The sequence below is a fragment of the Capricornis sumatraensis genome, chromosome 8 (genome assembly GCF_032405125.1).
Source record: "Capricornis sumatraensis isolate serow.1 chromosome 8, serow.2, whole genome shotgun sequence".
Classification (NCBI taxonomy): domain Eukaryota; kingdom Metazoa; phylum Chordata; class Mammalia; order Artiodactyla; family Bovidae; genus Capricornis; species Capricornis sumatraensis.
This window is the reverse complement of record NC_091076.1, coordinates 73,583,285-73,605,595: the sequence shown is the minus strand read 5'-3', so window position 1 is coordinate 73,605,595 and position 22,311 is coordinate 73,583,285. Positions and strand designations below refer to the sequence as shown.

Sequence of the window (22,311 nt, the reverse complement as noted above, 5' to 3'; positions counted from 1 at the left end):
AAACACTCTGAACCAAAAAAACAACTCACTACAAACTGTTAATCCTTTGTCTAGAAATGTAATGGCTTGTAAGTCAGTGCCAAACCCTGCCCTAAGCATTGCATGCGGATTCCACTGGAGTCATGCACATGTGACCTCAGAAAGAATTGCCATATCTCTGGCTCTCTGAGCAAGGACTGGCCTTCCTGCTTGAGTAGGTCCTGGTCAAGCCAACTTTGAAACACCATGTCACTTGCTTTAGCATTTCTGGTTATCACTGCCTATTTGGTTGAGTCAGAATCTGGAGTTAGCTTTTGGTGGGGTGTGGTTTCAGGTTTGCCGATTTTCCCAGTTGATGCCTGTGAAGGCTTGGTGCCTGATGTAACTGAATAGGGTGTTACTTCAGGTTAGTAGTCCTTGTTTTTGCTTGGCTGGTTGGACTGAACCTGGTATTACCGTTTCCCAAAGAATATTTTTGGTTTGAAAACTGAAGGTCAGCAGTTCGCAAGCGCCGAACTTGAAGCCAACTCTGTGGTTTGTCTTGTGCCACTGGGCCAGCAGCACTGCAGCCCGGGTCGATTGATCTGCAGCAGTATGAGACCACGAACAGCAACTGCCAGACAAAACTCCATCTCACCCCACTCCCCCGTCCAACCTGTCTCTCTGCCCAGATCCCCTTTCTTTTTCCTCATATGTCTGTCTCACTCTTGGTTATGTATTTCGCTTTTTTGGGTCTATCTTTTTCCATCTCCCTGTCTCTTTCCATAACAGTTTTTAATAATGCTTTAGTTAGTTCCAGCCTTTTCCCTGAATGGATCCCATTGGAAAATGCATTTGAAAGGAAACAGTTATACACTTCCCTTCCTTTGAAACTCTGTTGGCACCTTTTCCAGTGCAGTAAACCATACAACATGTATTTTCAAAGTTTCCAAACACAGACACACTGGCGTTAAATTTATGAAAAAATATTTTATTCAGCTGTATGGTAACTGTGACTTTCAGGGATGCTGATCAGATTTGAAATTGGTGCTGACTTTCGGAATTCCTGACAGGTTGGAAATCTCTGCAGGAAATAGAGCCACACCGGCTCTTGGGCATCTGTGATGCCTTGGCCTTGGATTGCAGGACTCAGGGCAAGGGGCATAGGTGTGAGAATCCCTCAGCCACACCCAGGGAAGGCCCGTGAGCCATTGAACATTGCGCATAGTTATGTCGGGCACAGGAGCAGAAATAAAATTGTTTACTCCGGTCTAGGACTGGAGGTCACGTAACACCTGTTTGTGTGGGATGTCATTTGCTTTAGGGTGCCATGGCTAAGAAGAGCTTGTTTATTTGTATTCAAAGCAATGATGATGTCACTGATGTCTGTAAGTGATTACCTCCCTCCTCCCTCCTCATACCTGTGGCCTTCTGTCCCCACCCCTCGAAAAAAGTGTGCTAGAATCAGTCTGTTTAAATATCTGTGGATTTGACTGAGGTTTGAATTTGGTCCACAGGGACAGTGAGCCTTCTCAAGGATCCCAGCTGTTAATTCAGAGGATCCCTGGGAATACTCTTGAAAGAAACCTTTCAGAAGAAGGTTTCTTCCAAATTGCTTAAGCAGCTGAACTCTGTCTTGGCTCACTTATGTCTGTGTACTGGACCGTTTCAGCTTTTCTTTGCTTACCAATCCAACGGTGGATCTGCCTCAGGGCACTCAGGTAGAGTCTGTGCCTGTCGCTGTAGGACAGAAGCTGCCAAAGACAACCCAGCAAAAGCTGAGCACCCTGCAGGCCACGTGTCCCACTCAGCTTGATTAACCAGGGTTTGTTAAGCATTTGTTGTGTCGTGTCTTGTTCTTCTTAGCTCTCCTGGTAGTATTTGCCTTTGTTGACAGGAGACTTTCCTGAAGTGCTTTTGGTGATAACGACTGTATTCTCTGTTCTCCCCTTCTCTCTGCCTATGTCTTGGGTCTTCCCTTTCTTATCCACACATGAAATATCAGCCCTTTTTATTACCTTGGCCTTCCTCTCTTCAGCCTTTCCCCATTGGTATATTGTAAAATCCCATGGTTTTAATTGTCACCTTTCTGTGGTTCGCTCCCAAATCTCTTTCCTGCCCAAAACTTTCCTGAGCTCTAGCCCACATTTCTAACTGCTTGTTGGATGTTTTTACCTGGGTTCTCAAGCTTGCTAAAAATTGATTCATCCTGTTTCTGACATGTTGCAAGTCAGATTTCCCAGGAAGCATACTCCTAAGACGGAGGTTTGCATCCCCAGGAAGTTATTTGGGGAATGCTCTCAGGACCACTACCCGAGGGGGCATGATGGAAGCAGGATGGGGAACAGAGAGAAGTTGAACTTCACTGCAAAGGTAACAGAGGCCTTAGCCAGTCCTGTACGGAACTCTGAAGCTGCTTAAAGGGGCTAACCCTTCAGAGTAGTCCCAGATTAGGCCAGTGGGGCTGAATCGTTACACACCCTCCCTCCATCCACCGGTCAATGAATGTGAGTTATGGCGGGAAGGGGGAGTGACATTGGAGAAGCGCTTTGCTTCAGCTGAGAGCAGGTCTGGGAGAGGGATCAGCTGAGATCTGTGGCTGCCAGTACTCCCGCCAGCTGGGAGAGCGAGCGTGTTCGTGCTGGGGGGGGGGATGTGGGCAGTGCACCAGATCAACCCCTGCCCCGGAACTGCTCCTCCAGTGCAGTTGTTGTCTTACTGGTACCAGTGTCCTCCATTTATTCATGCTGTCTTGGCCTCACTGTTTCTAAGTTGAGATGTAATTTACATAAAACAGTAAAGCACAGATTTTAAGCGCTCAGTTTGATGAGCTTTAACAAATGCCAACCCCATTGTCTAGTCTTTTTTACCTTGTATGTTAGGAGTGTTTGAAAATGACAAGAATCAACTTGAAATAGCTTAAGCAAGAGAGGAAATGTATTGCAAGGAACTTGAGGACAAGGATATTGTCCTGCAAAAGGGACTGGAGCCAGGAAAGCCTTTTTTCTACACCTCTGCTTCCTTCTGCCTGCCTCCCTTCCCAGCAAATGGTAAAGGTTCAGTAAATAGTAGCTCTATTATATCATTTTTGTATATCGTATTTTACAGTTATCTCACCCTTTTAAATGACTATGTGTTTTCTTATACATATGTCCCATAATTTATTTAAACAGTCATGGACACTTAGGTTGTTTGCAGGCTTTTCCTGTCCAAACTTTATAATGGTGACTTTCTTCATTCATTTCTCACATTATCTATATCTCTTAAGGTAGTTTGCACTTTCTTCTTTGGCTCATAGTTAACTATGCATGGGGGATCCTCTTGGATTTCAACTGCTTGAGGGTCCAGCTTCATGTCTGATTCATTTTTGAAAGCTCAGTGCCTAGCTTAGGGCTGTCCCATGTAGTGGCTGCTTAGTAAAGGCTGACTGTGCTTAAGGAAATGGATCAGTCCACCACTTAGTGCGGTACTGCTCAGAACAGATCGTCTCCATTGACCAGGCACTGTGGCAAGTACTTGGGATTTACGGGAGTCTGCCTGTAGACCCTTCCCTCATGGGATTTCCGGCCTAGTGGGGAAGCTTGATAAATCCGGTGCTGGAGTGGCTTTGAACCACCTGCTAGGGGCATGTTATCGATGGAACTGCTTTGAGCCCAGACACAGGAGGCCTGTCAGGGAGCACAGCACAGGTTTTATGTATGTTGGGTCTTGAAGGCAAGACTTAGACAATAGAGAGGAAAGAGGTGGGCTTCGGAGAGGGAGGGTGGAAGAATGGCCATTCAGGGCCACAGGGGCGGCAGGTTTGCTATTTTATTTCCTCTTGGCTGTTTTCACTTGTCTTTTGGGCCCGCTCTAAGGGGCAAGGCAGTGCTCTAAAAATAAATCTGTTAGGTCTTTTGAACCAAGCAGAAGCAGGTCAGTTTCGTCCTCCAAACGGAGGAAATCTCACCAAGAAGATGAAGTTGAGCTGGTGCTTAAAGACTGCCTGTTTGGCAGGGGGTGCTAATCCCAGAATTACTGAGCTTTGTTCTCAGCACCAATGTTCAAATATAAATTTAGCTTTTAAGTCACTTTGCCCTATAGCATGCTGTTGAACTTTTTGTTTTGGAAATATCCCAAAAATGTACATAAATCAAAGTTTACAGTTTAGACCATTTCCCTTTCATATCCACACATTATGTTTATGCATGTATATATTTAAGAGCGTATATATTTTAATGTATCATTTGGTCTTCTTAAAATAAGACTTTTATAGCATATGTCATGTTCCCATTGATCTAAGATTCTTTAGGATTTTAGGATACTGCAGCCTTTCATCATCAACTGCAAGTAGCTCTTGCATTTAGTTTTCTCTGACCCTTGGTCTGTGTTGCAAACTGAGTGTTGGACTGATACGTTAGACATCGGCGACCTCTCAACTTAAGGAAACCCTTTGTGGAGGCTTTTGAAGTAAGAATTACAATCTCCTAATTTAGCATTATTTTAACTTAGTTTTAAAGAGTTTCTTAAAGTATTATATATCTATCAATATATAGAATATTCCTACGTCTGTGTTTTTGGAAGCACATTCTTAGACTGTGATATATAATGTATTTTGTCTCACCACACAGATAACTTCAGGATAATATTTCTTGGATATCTTTTAACAGTATGTGGTATAATGCCATGTGTTATAAAGGCCTTTCCAAGATTATTGTTTGTTTGTTTGTTTTCCCCCCACACAGTCTCCTTTGCACAGAGTCAATGTTAAAAAATTATTTTAGGGACTCCCTTTGGTGGTCTGGTAGTTAAGACTCCAAGCTTCCAGTATAGGGGGCACAGGTTTGATTCCTGGTCTGGGAAGTAAGATCCCACATGCTGCATGGCGAGGCCAAAAAAAAAAAAAAAATTATTTTTGAACTCACTACTGAGAAAAGATTTGTTTTTCCTGAGGAACTGATATACTTATTCCTTTCCAATACTGACAAGTATACTATTGTTGGTGTTTCCTTTTCTGCTTTGACTGCCAGGAAAATCCAGAGGCAAATTTTAAGTTCATTCATGAAAGATTGTTAACCTGCATGATTGACATGTTTATATTTTTCTTCTTGGTCCTGATTTTCTACATTTAATGTTATTCATTGTAGATGATATATTGTATATACATTGCCCTAGCTTGTGTATACTGCTATATACTGTTATACTGTATATATGGCTACTGTATGTACTGTACATATATTACATCATTGTATGTACTGAAGTATAAAAGAATAAGTAGAAACTAAAAAGTTTAAACCTAGTTTAAAGCAATGTATATACGTTTCAGCCAGTATTGTTGACAAGCTAGCCAGTCAGCCCCCTGAATACAAATTCTAAAGGGAATCTCCTTTGTAGAGCTTCTCAGGCAGGGACTAGCTGGTGCCTCATGGGTTTCAAGTTACCTTCATGGAGTGCTAACTTTCTCACTTTTCTTCCTTGGCATAATTATTTAGCTATCATTCTGTTGATCTCTTTTCTGCTTTAAAAACACATGCTCCACCGTGGGTGGGGTTGGATAAAGTCATTATTTACTTGATGTAGGTTGGGCATTGATCTTCGATTGTACAGCTTTGAGGAGCTTTTCAAGGTGAGTTGCTGGAGCAGGCTGGGATGAACATGCAGATCTAGATACTCGAGGAATCCACCCAGGAATTATGTTTCATCATTGGCCTCAATTTTCAGTACTGACTCCTCTAAATTTGTTTGATGGCTGTAATCTTTGCATTCTGGAAGCTTCTCCAAAGGAGTCCAAGAGATCCTTCCTATTCTAGGTACCTCTCTGGCCTACCTGTCTCAGGGTTGTTTTATTTTTGGCCTTGTTTGAAAACTGTCAAGCTCTTTAAAAAAAATCCTTCAGTAAATGATAAAATGAAAAGAACTTGAGTTAATCTGTTAAAATGAAAGCTGAACAGTTCTCTGCTCCGCTGCCTGCCATCTCAAAGGAGCCTCTTCTGAATGAGGTGTCTGCTGGTGTTATTTCTCACTGACTTTTACCTTGGGCCCAAATTGCTCCTGAAACATCATACCAACAAAGGTGGGTTTCATCGTGCTTGAATCAGATGCCAAACCTCTGCCTGCTCCATCAGAAGTGATGTAGCTGTATTAATTCCATCAACAGTTTTACAGCAGAAGTTTTCTTCTAGGTTAGCCAATGGGCATGCCTCTTAGGAAGCCTCTTTTGCTTCTCTTCTCTACAACCTTAAGTGACTTCTGGCTCAAGGCCCCCCAGATCTCCTGATGGCATTTCACAAGGATTTAGCTGCCTGATGTGAAATCAAGAGGCTGCCACTCTTTTCTGTGCCTCCTTTGCTTCCCTCAAATATTGGGAGAGAGACAAGCTTCCCCAAGCCTTTGGCAAGCAGTGGAGAAGCAGAGACACTGTCCTCCAAGATCTGCTTGTAACTCCTCCAAATGTGATGCTGGAGTGGCAGGCGTGCTTCCACTGGGCCCCATTCCTGAGAGGCTTGGCTGGTGCCAGCATGCCATTCTGCTGGCAGCAGCTCGGCTTGCCCAAGAGAGGACGTGAATTGAATAACCCTGGAATTAGGCTGGAAATTCTGAGTGACGGAAATATCAATCTGGAGATATAACTAAGGTGGAAACAGCCAGAGTACGTTTTCATTGGCAATTGATTGAATTTTCCCAGGAAATCTATTGGAATTCCATTTCTAAGATGGCATGGGTATTTCCTGGAAAAAGCTGAGCACTCATTTAGAAGTGTTTTCAGTTTTCCTTGAAAAGAGTAGAAGTGGTTTGCCATCTGTCTTGCCAAGATGTATCAATAAAGTCCCCAGGACATTTCTTGGCTCTAGAACTCCATGTCGAGGAAGAGGGAAAAGCCAAGCTGCTCTCTGGAGAGGGCCTAACACCTCTGGAGGTCATGTCCGTGCCTTCAGAAGGTAGCAGTTGTGTTACAGCACCATAAAGAGCTTTGCAGTCAACTAGACCAAAGGTTTGAATTTGCCACTCAACCATTTATTAATATCAGCTGTGTGACCTTGATGAAAAAAGTTAACTTACCCTCTGAAGCTTTGTTTTCTTGTCTATAAAGTAGGGGATTTCATGGCTGCGTCACTTTGCTGACAAAGGTCCATATGGTCAAAGCTGTAGTTTTTCCAGTAGTCATGTACGGATGTGAGAATTGGACCATAAAGAAGGCTGAGCGTCAAAGAGTTGATGCTTTCGAATTGTGGTGCTGGAGGAGACTCTTTGAAGAGTTCCTTGGACTGTAAAGAGATCAACCAGTCAATCCTAAAGGAAATCAAACCTGAATATTCATTGGAAGGACTGATGCTAAAGCTGAAGCTCCAACACTTTGGCCACCTGATGCGAAGAACCAACTCATTGGAAATGAGTTTTTTTCCAATACTGGGAAAAACTGATGCTGGGAAAGATTGAAGGCAGGAGGAGAAGGGGATGACAGAGGATGAGATGATTGGATGGCATCATCGTCCCAATGGACATGAGTTTGCGCAATCTCCAGGAGATAGTGAAGGACAGTGCAGCCTGGTGTGCTGCAATCCATGGGGTCTCAAAGAGTAAGACATGGCTTAGAGACTGAACAAAAACAACAAAGTAGGGAATGTCAATGCCAGTTTGCCGTGTTTTTCTCAGTATCAGAGTAATGTGTGCAAAACAACTTATTCAGGGCCTTTGCATGTATTGGATAGATGTCCAGCTTTCTTGATCAAATCAGTCTCTAAGTTATAAGCTCTGAAATATCTGAAGAGTTGATTCCCCTAATTTAAAAAATCTTTTTAAGAGTTTTACTGGGATATAACTGTATTTTAGACTACATATACTCAAAGCGTGTAAGTTGGATGAATTTAGACATATATATATACACATTTGTGAAACCATCATGACAGTCAAGATAGTGGACATATCCTTCATCCTTAAAATAAAAGTTTCTTGTGCTCACTTGTAATCTATTCTTCCCTAACCGTCCCCTCCCAGTCCCAGGCAACCACTGATCTGCTGTCACTGTAGATTAATTTGAGTTTCTGAAATTCAACAGTAAGTTCTCTCCACCCTTCCTCACGCTCCCTCTGTCCTGCCTTTGTTCCACATTGATTTTGACATTCATCAGCATTGTTGGGTGATACAGGAGTTTGTTACTTTTCATTGCTGACTGGTCTTCCATTGTGTGGATATACCACAATTTGTTTATCTATCCCCTTGCTGATGGATATTGGTTTTATTTCCAGTTTGGGCTGTTAACATGTAAAATTGCTGTACGTGATCAAGTGTTAAGTCTGTGTGAACATACGCTTTCATTTCTCTTAGGTCGGTACCTAGGAGTGGTATACCTAAGTCATCCGTTCTAACTTTTTGAGAAATTTCCCACCTATTTTCCAAGGTGATTATATCATTTTATATCCCTAAAGCCGTGTGTAAGGAGTTAAGTTATCTTCATCCTCACCAATACTCGTTATTTTCTGGCTTTTTGATCATAGACATCCTAGTTGGGATAGAGTTTCTCATGGTTTTGATTTCCCTAATGTTGAGCATCTTATCAGAAGTACATGTTCAGCATGTTCTTCTCTGCCATCTGCATATGTCTTTTGCTCATTTTTTGGTGTATCTTATTAATTTGGAAGAGTTTTTTATATATTCTTGATAGTCCTTTGTCAGATATATGTTTTACAAATATTTTCTCCCAGTGAGAAAATTTTTGTGACTTTATATTTTTGTCTTTTAAAAAGTCAGTTTTTTTTAAAATGAAATCTATTTTTTTTTTGAATTTGATCTTTACAGATTTATTGGCAAAGGAGCAGTTTAAAATAGTATTGTAGCTCATGCTGTTGGAGAAGGCAGTGGCACCCCACTCCAGTACTCTTGCCTGGAGAATCCCATGGACGGAGGAGCCTGGTAGGCTGCGGTCCATGGGGTCGCTCGCTAAGAGTCGGACACGACTGAGCGACTTCACTTTCACTTTTCACTTTCATGCATGGGAGAAGGAAATGGCAACCCACTCCAGTATTCTTGCCTGGAGAATCCCACGGACAGAGGAGCCTGTTGGGCTGCCGTCTATGGGGTTGCACAGTCGGACACCACTGACTCGACTTAGCAGCAGCAGCAGCAGCTCATGCTGCTAATTGAAAAAATCTTAATATCCATCTGATTAACAGTCCAAAGCAGTGCAGCTCTGAAAATGCGTAAGCAATTTCATTTATGAAGATATCAGTGCTAGGACTTCTGTGTTAAAACAACTCCCTACCACCCCACCTGCCCTTGTTTGAAGAATGTACATACCATTTGTTTGAGATTTATACCTTTACTTATTTTTTGAACAGCAAGAACATGTTTAAACAGCTCACTTAGCTTCTGCAATTCGTTCTTCTTGTCATCTTTCTTCACTTTCTCATCACCTTCACTTAGTGCTGCTTGTCATGGATTTTACCAGTCCGATGAGTCATAGCCTTGCTGATGGAGTTCTCCTGCTTGACTCCTTATTCTTTGGACAGAAGTTCTGTTTTCAGTGAACTTTCCCTTCTTTTTTCTTACTTTCCTTTTGGTTGCCCCTGGCAGTTTCTTGCTCAGTCCAGATAAGGAACCATGCGGATGGGCATGTCCAGCATCTCAAGCCGGGCAGCACATGAGAACAAGGGGTTGAGAGGATTCTCAGCTGAGAAGCTGCCCTCAGAATGTCTTAGTCGCCCTTTTCTGTGTAAAAGAGAAACATTGCTGGAATCCTGTGTCCAGTCTTTTTGGGTTTTGTCTGTCGGCTTACTTTTGCTTGCCTGTTTTAAATTTTTCATTTTGAAATAATGACAGATTCACAGGAAATTGTAAGAAAAAAATATATATATATTGAAAGGACTGATGCTGAGGCTGAAACTCCAATACTTTGGCCACCCCATGCGAAGAGTTGAATCATTGGAAAAGACCCTGATGCTGGGAGGGATTGGGGGCAGGAGAAGAAGGGGACGACAGAGGATGAGATGGCTGGATGGCATCACCGACTCTATTCACATGAGTTTGGGTGAACTCCGGGAGTGGGTGATGGACAGGGAGGCCTGGCGTGCTGCGATTCATGGGGTCACAAAGAGTTGGACACGACTGAGTAACTGAGCTGAACTGAACTGATACACACAGGAGATCCTGTTCACCCTTCATCCCACCTTCCCTAATGTTAGCATCTTGCGCAACTGTAGTGCAGTGTCAGCACCATGAAATTGACGTTGATACACTCATGGACCTTATTCACATTTCACTAGTTATACATGCACTCGTGTGTGTGTGTGTGCGCGTGTAGTTGTGTGCAGTTTTACCACCCAGGTAGTTTGTTGTTTTCTTTTTTAAAAATTGTATTTATTTAGCTGCTTTGGGTCTTAGTTGTAGCACACGGCATCTTCCTCCTCCATTGCAGCCTGCAGGGTGTTTTTTTTTTGTTTTTTGTTTTTTTTTAGTTGCAGCATATGGGATCTAGTTCCCTGACCAGGGATTAAACCCGGGCCCACTGCATTGGGAACTCAGAGTCTTAGCCACTGGACCACCAGGGTAATCCCTACACAGGTAGTTCAATGTACTGCTTCACAATTAAGATACAGAACTGTTCCATCACCACAAAAGCTCCTTCATGATGCTACCTTCTAAGAACCATCCCCTCTTCTATCCCCAGATGCTAATGACTGTTTTCTATCTCTACAATTGCATTATTTCAAGAATATTATATAAATGGGATCATATAGCAGGTAATCTTTTGAAATTGACTGTTTTCACCCAGCATAATTCCATGACAGACTGTCCATGTTATTGCCTTTATCAGTGGTCTTTTATGAGGCCGAGTAGTATTCTATAGTATGGATGTTCCACTGTTTGTTTAACCATTTATCCAGTGAAGAACATTTGGGTTATTTCCAGTTTTAAGCTATTGTGAATAAAGCTACTATGAACATTTGCATACAGGTGTTTGTGCAAACGTAAGTTTTCATTTCTTTGGGATAAATGCCCAAGAGTATAATTGCTGGGTCATATCATAAGTGTATTACTAGTTTTGAAAGAAACTGCCAAACTGTTTTCCAGAGTGGCTGTACCATTTTATATTCCAATCAGCTATGTGTATATGGTCCAATTTCTCTTCATCCTCACCGCTTTTTGGTGGTGTTACTATTTGTCATTTTAGCCATTCTAATAGGTGTTTAGTCATGTCTCGTTGTAGTTTTAACTTTCATTTCCCTAATGGGATATAACTGTAAATGTAAAGATGTAAACTGTAAAGATTCTGAACAATATTTCATGTGTTGATATTTCACCTGTATATCCTTTCTGGTGAAATGTCTGTTCATGTCTTTTGCCCATTTGCTAACTGGACAATTTGTTTTCTTATTGGTAAGTTTTGAGAGTTCTTAATATAGCCAGGATACTAGTCCTTTGTAAGATATGTAGTTTCCAAATATATTTTTCCAGTCTGTAATTTGCTTTTTCATTGTCTAACAGTAGGGCAACAGATTTTAATTTTATGAGATGTAGCATATCAATTTTCCTTTTATAGACTGTACTTTTGGCATCAAGTCTGAGAAATCTTCACTCAGTCCTAGGTCCTGAAGACTTTCTTCTGTTTTTTATCTAAAAGGTTTATGGTCTTATGTTTCATATGTAAGTCTTTGATCCATTTTCAGTTAATTTTTGTGTAAGGTGTAACATTTAAGTTGAGTTTCTTCTTCTTTTTTTTTTTTATGGCTGAGTAGTAGTCTGTAGTATGGATATTCCACAATTTGTTTAACCATTCATCACTGAAGAACATCTGAATTTGTGGATATCTAGTTGCTTGAGCACATATACGTTGAAAAGGCAGTCATTCTTTGACTTAACATCGGAAAGAATGACTCCTCCCAATTTGTTCTTTTGCAAGGTTGTTTTAACTATTCTAGGTCCTTTGCCTTTTTGTATAAAGGTTAAAGTTTTGTTTTAGGATGAAGTTTATTTTTGTCTACAAAAATCTTTGCCCAGATTCTGATAGTAATTGTGTTAAACCTATAAATCTTTGTCGGCAGAATGGATGTCTCTACGATATTGATTCTTCCGATCCATGAACACGTTAATAAGTCTCTCCACTTATTCTGGGTCATCTTTATTTCTTTCATCAGCATTTGTAGCTTTCAGCCTAGGATCCTATTCATATTTTGCTAGATTTATACCTAAGTATTTCATTTTCTTCGCCAATGTTGGTGTTTTTAATTTCAGTTTCCACATAGCTATCGCAGAGCTTTTGGTACAGAACTGTGGCGTAGTCTGAGGTTTTTATGTTCATAGCAAAGGAGAGAAGAAGAGTTGGAGTTTGAAACTTGAATCATAGGCATTTGAGAACCAGGTATGGGGAATTCCCTGATGGCCTAGTGGTCAAGACTCAGTACTTTTACTGCTGAGGGCCTGGGTTCAACCCCTGTTCAGGGAAGTAAGATCCTACAAGCGGCGCAGCCAAAAAAATATCCAGAAACCAACCAAAGGAAAAAACCACAAGGTATGGAAACAGTGTATATGTGTAAGAGCAGACAGACTGGGTTCAAATCCCAGGGCTGACACTTACTGGCTTTTTGACCTAGGGCCAGCCATTTAACTTCTCTGAGCCTATTTTCTCAGTTGTCAGAAAGGGAGAATAACCTCCTGTGCAGATCTTTTGTAAAGCTCTGTGATTTTATATATATATAAAAGAGCTTTACATATATATATATATATATATATATATATATATATATATAAACACACACACACATGCAAGCCCTGTACAGGTCTCCCTATATCTTAGTTATTATTTCTGGCCACAGTGGAATCACCGTTTATGATCCACAAATGGAGAGGCAAGTGTACCTGCTGTTAAGAGCAGCAATCGTTTCTTGAACCACTTCATGGTGCTAATTTTCAAGGATGTGAAATTTTGACATAGCTCTTGTCCTCAAGGGGCTTATAATTTTGTTAAGGAAGGATGCTCTATGTATAAAAACTCCAGGACTAGGCATTCCTTGTCCAGTCCCAAATATGTGGTGCAGACAGTGGGTGCACCAGAGAACTTTCTCTTCCTGAGTTTTGTTTGCCCTGTTTGTACCCTGTTCATCAGTGTGGCTTCTGGTTGTTGTTGATGAGAGAATGTGTGGAGGTAGGAGGGGGTGTGTACATATTTAGGGGAAGGGGGTCATGTGGGAATATGTAATTAATTTTTATACTTTCCCCAGTAAACCATCGACCCTTTTTATGATGTCATGAGGGATTCCTTAATTTTGCAGCTGCTTCCTGGTTACGTCAGAGGGGAGCCTCTCACCCCACAGCCTGGAGCTGCGCTCCTACAAGAATTGGAAACAAATGAAGTGCTGAATATCTAATGGCTTCCACAGGGAGAGCCCTTCAGACTTCCCAGGCCTCCTTCTGCAAGGTCTTCCTCAAGTATTTCTGACCCCCTGAAGTGTCTTTGTTCTGGAAAGACAGGGCTGGCCCAGAGCCAAGTGGGCGGGAGCCTGGGGACTCCGTGCCGCACAACCCCCCTCCCTCCAGGTGTTCCACAATCCCAGTTTCTGCCCGTCTCCTGGATCTCATTTGGTGGGTGTTTCCCTTGTTGGGATCTCGGGATCCTCTGGAACCTGCCAAGATTATCAGCGAGGGTCCTTCCCTCCCCACATCATCTCTCTCTTCTCTTCTCTTCTCTCTTCTCTCGCTTTTCCTTCCGCAGTTTCTCACATCTGTGCATGCCTTTCAGTTCCCTCTTCCACCTCTCTTCTAAGAAAGATGCTACATTTATTTGGCATTATAAAGTTTATGAAGTGCTCTACATGTAATTCCTCTTCATTCAAGCAAATTCACGTCCTCCTAGCTTCCCAGCCTCTTGCCTCCCTGTCACTTTTTTCCAGCTACGCTAATCTATCCTAAATGCTTTAGCTAGATTTAGTGAGACCTCCTCACTGCCTGTTGGGCCCAGCCTGTGTTTGCTGCCCTGGCATCGCAGGCCTTGTGCGATGGGTCCCTGTTTTATGACATGCTGAATATAGTGCTTGCTGTCAGAGTACGTGCCTGGTGTGTCTCTACCTGCGTGCCTCTTTAGCACGCTCCGTCTTTGTTCATCTTTTGCAGCATGAATGTGCTCTCTTCCATGAAACCTTCCGTGATATACACTAGCAGGAAACAGAGAAAGCATGTTATTTCCGCCTTCCTTATGGAATGCCATAATACATGGTCTTGAATTACAGTTATGTGGGTGTCTGTGTAGTATTCTTGTCTTCCTCATTAGAATATCATCTTCTCATGGACAGTATCCTGTTTTCCATTGTATCCTCCACAATTGGGCCAAATCAACAACTGTGGAGTCAATGGGAGAGGTCACTTTGTCGGGAGGTTGGGATTTCCTTTGTCCCGACATCTACCCGCTTGCTAAGAGAAAGTTAGAGTTTAGAATCCTAGAAAATCCAGAAGGACAGTAGGGTCTCAGAGAGAAGACATTCCCTTCCATGTTCCTGTGTCTTGTCTTGGACACATTTTACTCAGGGATACGTCCTGGATTGCCTTCCACCCAGTCAGCCTGCGTTCTGCCATTGTGCCTGAATATAGTTTGTTTGGCTGTATTGGTGCCTGATTCTTCTGACTCATTCATCATCCTCTCGAATGATGAATTTTATTCCCTGGGGAATAAAGTGATGCCCTGATGGCGTGGACATCTCTGCTTTTGCTGTGAGATTTTTGTCTGGTTCCTATAAAAGCGACTGCCTCTTCCACCTCCCTGTCAGCTAGCAGCTGCCACAGGGAACTCTGTGGCTCGAACAGCAGCAGTCGAAAGATGCTCTCACTGCCCACTTCCTGTAGACGGGGAGGTTTTGGTGGGCTGCTCAGGAGCGGTGCCAGCTCTGTGTCTGACTGGTGACTGACTCATGAGAAAAGCAGCCTCATGTCTGAAAGATAAGAGCCAACAAATCGCCTCCAGGTGGTGTTAGTTTGGAGGTGACTGACCATTCATTTCCTCTCTCTGGGAGGAGCCGGTGGGGACGGAATTGGTGAATAAGTGGTCTTGACTGCATTTTTCTCTGGCTGTTAGTGAAGCCGCTGAGCAAACAGCTGGTCCTCTCTACTGGAGTGGCGAGTGGGCCCCAGTGCCCTCCGAGTGCCCTCTGTGGCCGTGGGGGTGTCAGGCTTGTGTGTCATCTGCCCTGTGTCTTCTCTTTGTTACTCCTCTCATTCTTTTGCTAGGAAGTTGGCTGTGTGCGCCAGGCAAACTCTGCTTGTCCGTTGCTGCCAGACTATTCCGTGACCAGCCAAAACCTCAGCCCTGCTGATCTGATTTCCTCCAGATCTCCCCCTGACCCAGGAATCGATCAGAAGTGATGGTTCCGAACTGCGGTCCCTTGGCCGGGCTCCACGGGTCTGGGCAGGTGGGCCTGCCCCGCCTCCTCGCCACTCCCCTCTCCCCCCTCCCGCCTCACTCCCATTTCCTGCAGGACACCGCTCTGCCATCCTGGAGCCGTCAAGCACAGCTTTGCTTTGGCAGCACCGTCGTGCACACACGGGTGGGAGAGGGGCCGTGTTTATCACTTTTCCTGGAGATTATCTGTTTAAGCACTTCTCTGACAGTTACAATAACAAGGGCAGTGTGTTGTGTTTCCCAGCAGAAGGACACTTGCTGTTGAAAGATGTATAGCACTAATTAGAAATACATAACATCCGGCCACATGGCAGCCTTCTCCCGGCCGCTCCATTTCCTGATTTCATACAACTTTGACGACAGTTGGTTTATGTTTTCCATGAATACGTTCTCAGAAAAATGAGAAGGTCTCCCCGTTAATAGGAGTGAGAAGAGTTTTTCTGCTTGAGCAGGTATTTGGCCAGAGGAATCGTGGGAGCCGCAGTCACCTGCCCCTCTGAGAGCGTGTGGGAGGGGTTCAGACTTCAGGTGACTCTCTGGTACGAGATATTTCCGTCTGACTTCCTCAGCCAGAAGCTTTTCCCTACCCTCTTGAACAGGCCTGCTTTTGGAAAGAAGGGGAAAGGCCATTTCACAATGTTAATGAGTTCCTCAGCTCATGTCAGGCTCCAGCCACCTGACACAAAGCCAGAGGAACCCAGGCAAATACCAAGGCGAACAATGCTTTTTCCTTCCCCACCCTGCATCACTTGTTGGCCTGGCCCAGCCCCCTCCAGGGATATATATGGGCCTCTGTGAGGGTGGCGCCAGTTTCCTAGGCCTCACCTGGGATGGGTGGGCCTAGGACCCTGGATGCTGCTTTCCTGCCCACTTGCATCCTGTGGGTCCTTCTCAAGGACTGGCATCTTACAGCTTCTAGCCCACAGAAACCTAAGTGAGGCGGACAGCATCTCCTGAAGATACCGTAGCACTTAATACATTCCTCACTGGAGGCACGGGGTCTTGAGTCACCATGGTTACCTGGGGGTAATAAATAACCCATTTGGAAGGTCCTAAGATTGCAAGGACCCTGTTTTATTTGTAGCTCTGTATATGTGGGTGCTCAGTGTGTGCTTATGGCACCACTGAGCCGTGGAGGAGGACAGGCCTTCCAGAAGTGTTCTGTGTGCAGAGCTGACCAAGACCCAGGCATTCTGATCCCCAGAGATAACTGTGGTATCACCACCTACTTGATCAGCACAAGACAGCGTACTGATTTGTATTAATACCTCCCTATCCATCAGACCCAAACACAGCAGGGAGTGCTGTCAGGCCCTTCCTGGGGAGATGGAGGGGTGAAGGGTGAAGGGTGAGGTGATGTAACCATGGCCAGGGGTGGAGCCATCAAGCGGCTGCCTTTCAGCTGCAACCCTGAGAGGTGGTTGATCCCTTCCAGACATAGCAGAGAGGCTCCAGTGGTCGCTTCTTCACCTGGTCCCAAGACCTTCCTGTAGGAAGCTTAAAAAGGAGCCAGGGTGGACTCCCCAGAGGCCTCAGTGTTGTTGTTCCTAAGCAGTTGATCCTCCCCTTGAGTCTTTGCCTTGTGCACTTTGAGAAGGAGTCTAACCCAAGATTGCCATTTGTCATAAAAATAGAAATGGTCTTGGTGAAAGTCATCTCTCTTTGCCCTGTCTTATCTTTGTCAAGGTTGATGAAAGTATCTTGTTGTAGTCCGGGCTTCTGCCAGTCCTTGGAGCTCATATACCCACTTCCATCTCTTCTGAGGGCCTTCTGTGTGCAGGTAGCGTCTGCCTATGCCCAGAAGTTCCTGTGGACAGAGGAGCCTGGTGGGCTGCAGTCCATGGGGTCACAAAGAGTCTAACACAACTCAGCAACTAAACAACAACTTCTGCCCAAGATGTCCAGTTGATGAGGGGACACTAATGTGTACTCAGTGTGTCATCTGCCAGGATGTGGCCTCCACTCATCCTCTCCTAACTGGCCTCTCCTAATAAGTCCCTCTGTCCAGGACTTGTTCTCCTGCTCTGGGCTTTGTTGCTAATTAGAGGTGGGCTGCTGGCAGTGCTGGGCAGGGGCCTGGACTGGGCCAGGGTGATGTGGAGAGTGCCATTGCCTGTTGTGAGCATGGAGGGGAGAAGCTGGCAGCTTCCCTTAGGATGGATTCCATGTCTCCCCTTTCCCTGCTGTCCATCCTCCCTCTGCTGGGCCCTTGGATGCTCGTTTCCTGTCTCTCTAGCAGAGGTTTAGGGCCTTACCAGAAGAAGAAGGAGACTGGTGATCTATTCTAATCACATGGATTGTTACCACTTCCTTGCTGCCTGCCACAGTTGAATTGAAAAGTTCGAGGCTGACATTTGGGACCATTGGGCATCTGGCAGGCTGGTGGGAAAACCACAAGAGAAGAATTGCTACACTGATGCTAGTCATATGTTGGGACCTTCTGAGCAGCAGCCTGTTCCTTCTCACCCCCAGGGCTTTCTAAAGTGGTTTTGGGCTGGCTTTGCATACTCCAGTCATGTTTGCTCCTGTGGCCAAGACGGTTAGGAATAACTGTGGTTGTATAGCATCTCCTGGAGTAAAGACTTCAATTAGGCCCCATTGAAAAGCCGAGTGTCAATGAGGGGAGAGGCGAGAGGGCTCCCCCTTGACTTCTGAGGTTAAAACGCAAGCAGGGACAGAGATCAAACGTGCAGCTCATTATGCTTTTAACACTTGGAGATTCTGAGAGTTCTCCGGTATTACAGGAGGAATTAACAGATCAGCTGTGGATTCTGCCTCCTGCGCATAAAGGGGCCTCCTCCCCTGGGCTGCAGCCTGGCCTGCTGCCTTCCGCTTGCCGCCTGTTTCTCTCAGGGCTGGGTGAGGTGACCGTCAGGAAGGGCCGCTGACAGGGAGCAGGTACGGAGCTCCTGCTAAAGGATAGGCCTGGCCCCCGCCGGGGTGGCTCCTTTCCCTGACCCACAGCGGGAAGGAAATTGGTCAGGCTCAGGAAGTGAGGGGCATAGACTGCTAATGTCAGAGCCAGGCTTATTTCTTAGCCCTAGAGGAATGAATAGGTGAAAATTAAGACTAATACTTGCTTAAGTGCTTATTATGTGCCAGGCACTGTCCTTTATAAAATTTGACTCATTCAGTGAAAAATATATTATTTCTTAAGTGTCGTGTGTGTTCTCTGAGGAGGAGGAACAGAGAGAAGGTAATGCTGGAATCAAAGGTTGGTGCTTCAAGAAAATGACTTCTAAATTTGTGTTTTTCTGATCTTAATTGGTAACTGTATTCCTGCCATCTATACATTAGAGAGACTGAGTTAATATGACTTCCTGTTCACTGTGGGTTCATGTCGTCAGCAGAGAGCATGCAGTTTGGGCTCCGACTGTACACCTGGGGTAACTGGTCTCGGGGAAGTGGTGTGAAACAGAATTTATACCAGGGAGCCCTATAATAACCATATCAGGCACTTACCACATGCCAGGCATCATGGTGAGTGCTTCACGTGCGATACTTTGTTTAACCTTTCGACCGCCCTTTGAGAGTGGGAATCTTTCAGCCCCAGGCTCAGGTGAGGAAAAGGAACTCAGTGACATGATCAAGGACTTCAGCCCCATAAGGTGGGGAGAGGCGCCCTTAGCCCCCAGGACACTGATGGACTTGCCTTTCCCCTCCCCAGACTGCTTCTCGGAGGAGTGTCGCTCTGTGATCCAGGAGCAGGCTGCAGCCCTGGGCCTGGCCATGTTTTCTCTCCTGGTGCGACGCTGCACCTACTTACTGAAGGAGTCAGCCAAAGGTAAGCAGACGAGGGCCCCTGACTGGTGGACCTTCCAGCTCCTGGGTCCTGTCCAGACACGCTCAGGAGGCCATGCTGCGTTCTCCGTGTCTTCTCCCCCTACTCTGGGCTCCCTCTTGCCAGCGTGCCCTCTTCCTTTTGCCTACCTGACTAGTCCCACTTTCTCTCCGGCCCTCCTTCCGTTTTGTGGAAAGGAGAGGAGACTTCTTTCATCCTGTCTCTCTCTTCTCCTTTAACAGGATTTTCAGTGCACCTCTGAACTGCTGAGTGTTCACGCAACTTGAAAAATGAGTTTTCCTTGATATTCGTAATTGATGTTTTGGTTTCCCCCTCTCTCTATATGTCCCTCTTTGTTTGGTACCCAGTGGGGGCTGTAACTGCTATGGACCAGACATCTCCAGGAGACTCACTGGACCAGATCAGGGATTCTTTCTAGCCCTTGGTTTGAGCAGTGTCTGCATGTCCTTTAAGTCTGCCCTTAGAATTCTAAGCCTGACTTCTGGGCCATGTAAGGCAGGGCTGAAGGGTGCACCTTTCTTTCAGCTTCTGGATCAGTTGCGATGAGTAGTGAGGCCCCTCTGTTGTGCCCCAGCCACATCAGCCTTTGGGAGTGCCTTTAGCCACTGGGGCCACCTATTTAGAGGGAGGGAGGTTAATTGGTTAGAATCTCAAATTTACAGAAAAGTTTTGTGAATAATACTTTCTTACTTACCCTTCACCCAGACTCCCTAATTGTTAACATTCTACCACACTTGCTTTAAGTTATCTCTTTCCATACATACACATATACGTATTATTTTCTTTATGAACCATTTGATCGTAAGTTGCAGACATGGTAGCTTCCCTGCCCTGCCCCTTCCCGCACCAGATACTTGTGTGTGTACTTCCTAGTCACAAGGACCTTCTCTTACATGACAGTACTGCTATTACAGTCAGGAAGCCAGCATTGATACAGTACTATTATTGAATCTACAGACCTTACTGAGTTTGTATCAGTTGTCCTAAAAAAATATTTATTTCTGGTCTAGGATCCACTCCAGGATCAGATGTTGAATTTAGATGTCGTGTCTCTTTATAGCCTCCTGCAGCATGGATGGTTTCTGAGTATTCCTTTGTTCTTCATGCTCCTGACATGTTTGAAGTGTGCAGGGCATTTATCTTGTAGAACGCCCCACTGTTTGGGTTTCTCTGGTGCTTCCTCACCATCATATTTGGGTTGTTCCGTTTGAGCAGGAACCCTGCTGCCATGTCAGTGCTGTGCTGAAGGAAGGCTAGAGTGGGTGTGGGTGGGAGGCTGGAGGCCAGGACAACGACCCTGTTGCCAGGCTGCAGGTGGAGCACAGGCAGCTGTGTGCAGGGCAGACCCAGTGCACTGGTCCTCTCTCTGTCCTGCTTTTCAGAATTCTCTTAGGTGCTGGCACTTGTCCCTCGCTTCTGGGCCCAGCTGTCCGGTGGACGTGGTCTCCCTTCCCTGGGAGCTGGCTGCCGTCCCAGCGCCCCTGTCCGCGCGGGGCCACTGCAGATCCAGGCCCAGCTCTGACCCTTTGCCTCTGCAGCTCAGCTGTCCTCTCCTGAGGGGGAGGAGGATCAAGATGACATCAAGGTGTCCTCCTTTGTCCCGGACCTGAAGGAACTGCTCCCCAGTGTGAAGGTCTGGTCAGACTGGATGCTCGGCTACCCAGACACCTGGAACCCTCCGCCCACCTCCCTGGACCTGCCCTCACAGTGAGTCAGCCCTGCCCGCCCGTGTTCCCACAGCCGCTCCTTGGCCTGCTGGCCTGCGTCTCCGCTCTTCACTTGAGCTTGGGTGCTCCCCTTCCGTGAACGCCTCCCAGGGCCGCTGCTTCCGCCTGCTCTCCGGTCCACTCCTCCCCCTCCTCCCAGTCTCTCTCTCTCTCACTTCATGGCTTGCTCTGTTTTGCTCCTTGCCCTTGATCTTGTGAGTTTCCACTGTGCACTGCTCACGCTCACCGTCTCTGCAGCTACCTCCCAGGTCTGGGTGGGTGTCAGTCAGTGTGTGTGAGGCCCTCTCTGTGTCTCCCTTTTAGTTCGTCTCCGTGCGTCTCTCAGGCCCTTGCCGCTTCTCATGCTGTCCTGCACACTCTGTCTCCCCACCTGCCTCTCACAATGTGGTGGTGTGTGTGGGGGTGAGAGCATACAGCGCTTCCCACTCACTGTATCCCCACCCCACCCCCGCTCACTGCATCCCCACCCCTGCTCACTGCATCCCCACCCCCCACTCACTGCATCCCCACCCCTGCTCACTGCATCCCCACCCCCTCTCACTGCATCCCCACCCCTGCTCACTGCATCCCCACCCCCTTTCACTGCATCCCCACCCCTGCTCACTGCATCCCCACCCCTGCTCACTGCATCCCCACCCCTGCTCACTGCATCCCCACCCCTGCTCACTGCATCCCCACCCCCTTTCACTGCATCCCCACCCCTGCTCACTGCATCCCCACCCCCTGCTCACTGCATCCCCACCCCCCCACTCACTGCACCCCCATCCTACCCCCACTCACTGCATCCCCACCCCTGCTCACTGCATCCCCACCCCCGCTCACTGCATCCCCACCCCCCTGCTCACTGCATCCCCACCCCCTTTCACTGCATCCCCACCCCTGCTCACTGCATCCCCACCCCTGCTCACTGCATCCCCACCCCTGCTCACTGCATCCCCACCCCCCACTCACTGCACCCCCACCCCCACTCACTGCATCCCCACCCCCCCACTCACTGCACCCCCACCCCCACTCACTGCATCCCCACCCCCCCACTCACTGCACCCCCACCCCCCAGCACATCCTGCCTCGTTGCCCTGGCTCTGGATGTTGGTGTGGGGAAAATGTGTATCTGCTGGATGTCTCTATGTAGATCTCTTTGTGTGTCCATATGACTTTTTTCTCTCTGTTATTAAAATTATGGTAAAAAAATATATATGACAGAGTTTGCCATCTTAACCATTTTTAAGTCTACAGTGCATCACGTTGTTGTGCAACCATATAGAGCAATTTCTTGTGTTCGTAGCAGTGTGTGTGTGCCTGTTTGGGTCTGGTTGTCTGTGCGTGTCTGGTTGTGAGGGTTTTTTGGTATGTGTGTGTGTTCGTAGCAGTGTGTGGGTTGTAGCTCTGTGTGTGCCTGTTTGGGTGTGGTTGTCTGTGCGTGTCTGGTTGTGAGGGTTTTTTTGTGTGTATGTGTGTGTATG

General features: G+C 46.0%; 1 protein-coding gene across 1 annotated transcript in view; it reads left to right on the top strand.

Annotated features, from left to right (window-relative positions):
• The window catches only part of SMG6 (SMG6 nonsense mediated mRNA decay factor), a 198,909-nt gene that overhangs the window by 72,730 nt on the left and 103,868 nt on the right, over positions 1–22,311 (top strand). Inside the window, exons 11-12 of the mRNA XM_068976479.1 lie at positions 18,987–19,103; positions 20,660–20,828. Coding sequence (XP_068832580.1) covers positions 18,987–19,103; positions 20,660–20,828 — 286 coding nt within the window. The remainder of the gene's footprint in view (positions 1–18,986; positions 19,104–20,659; positions 20,829–22,311) is intronic.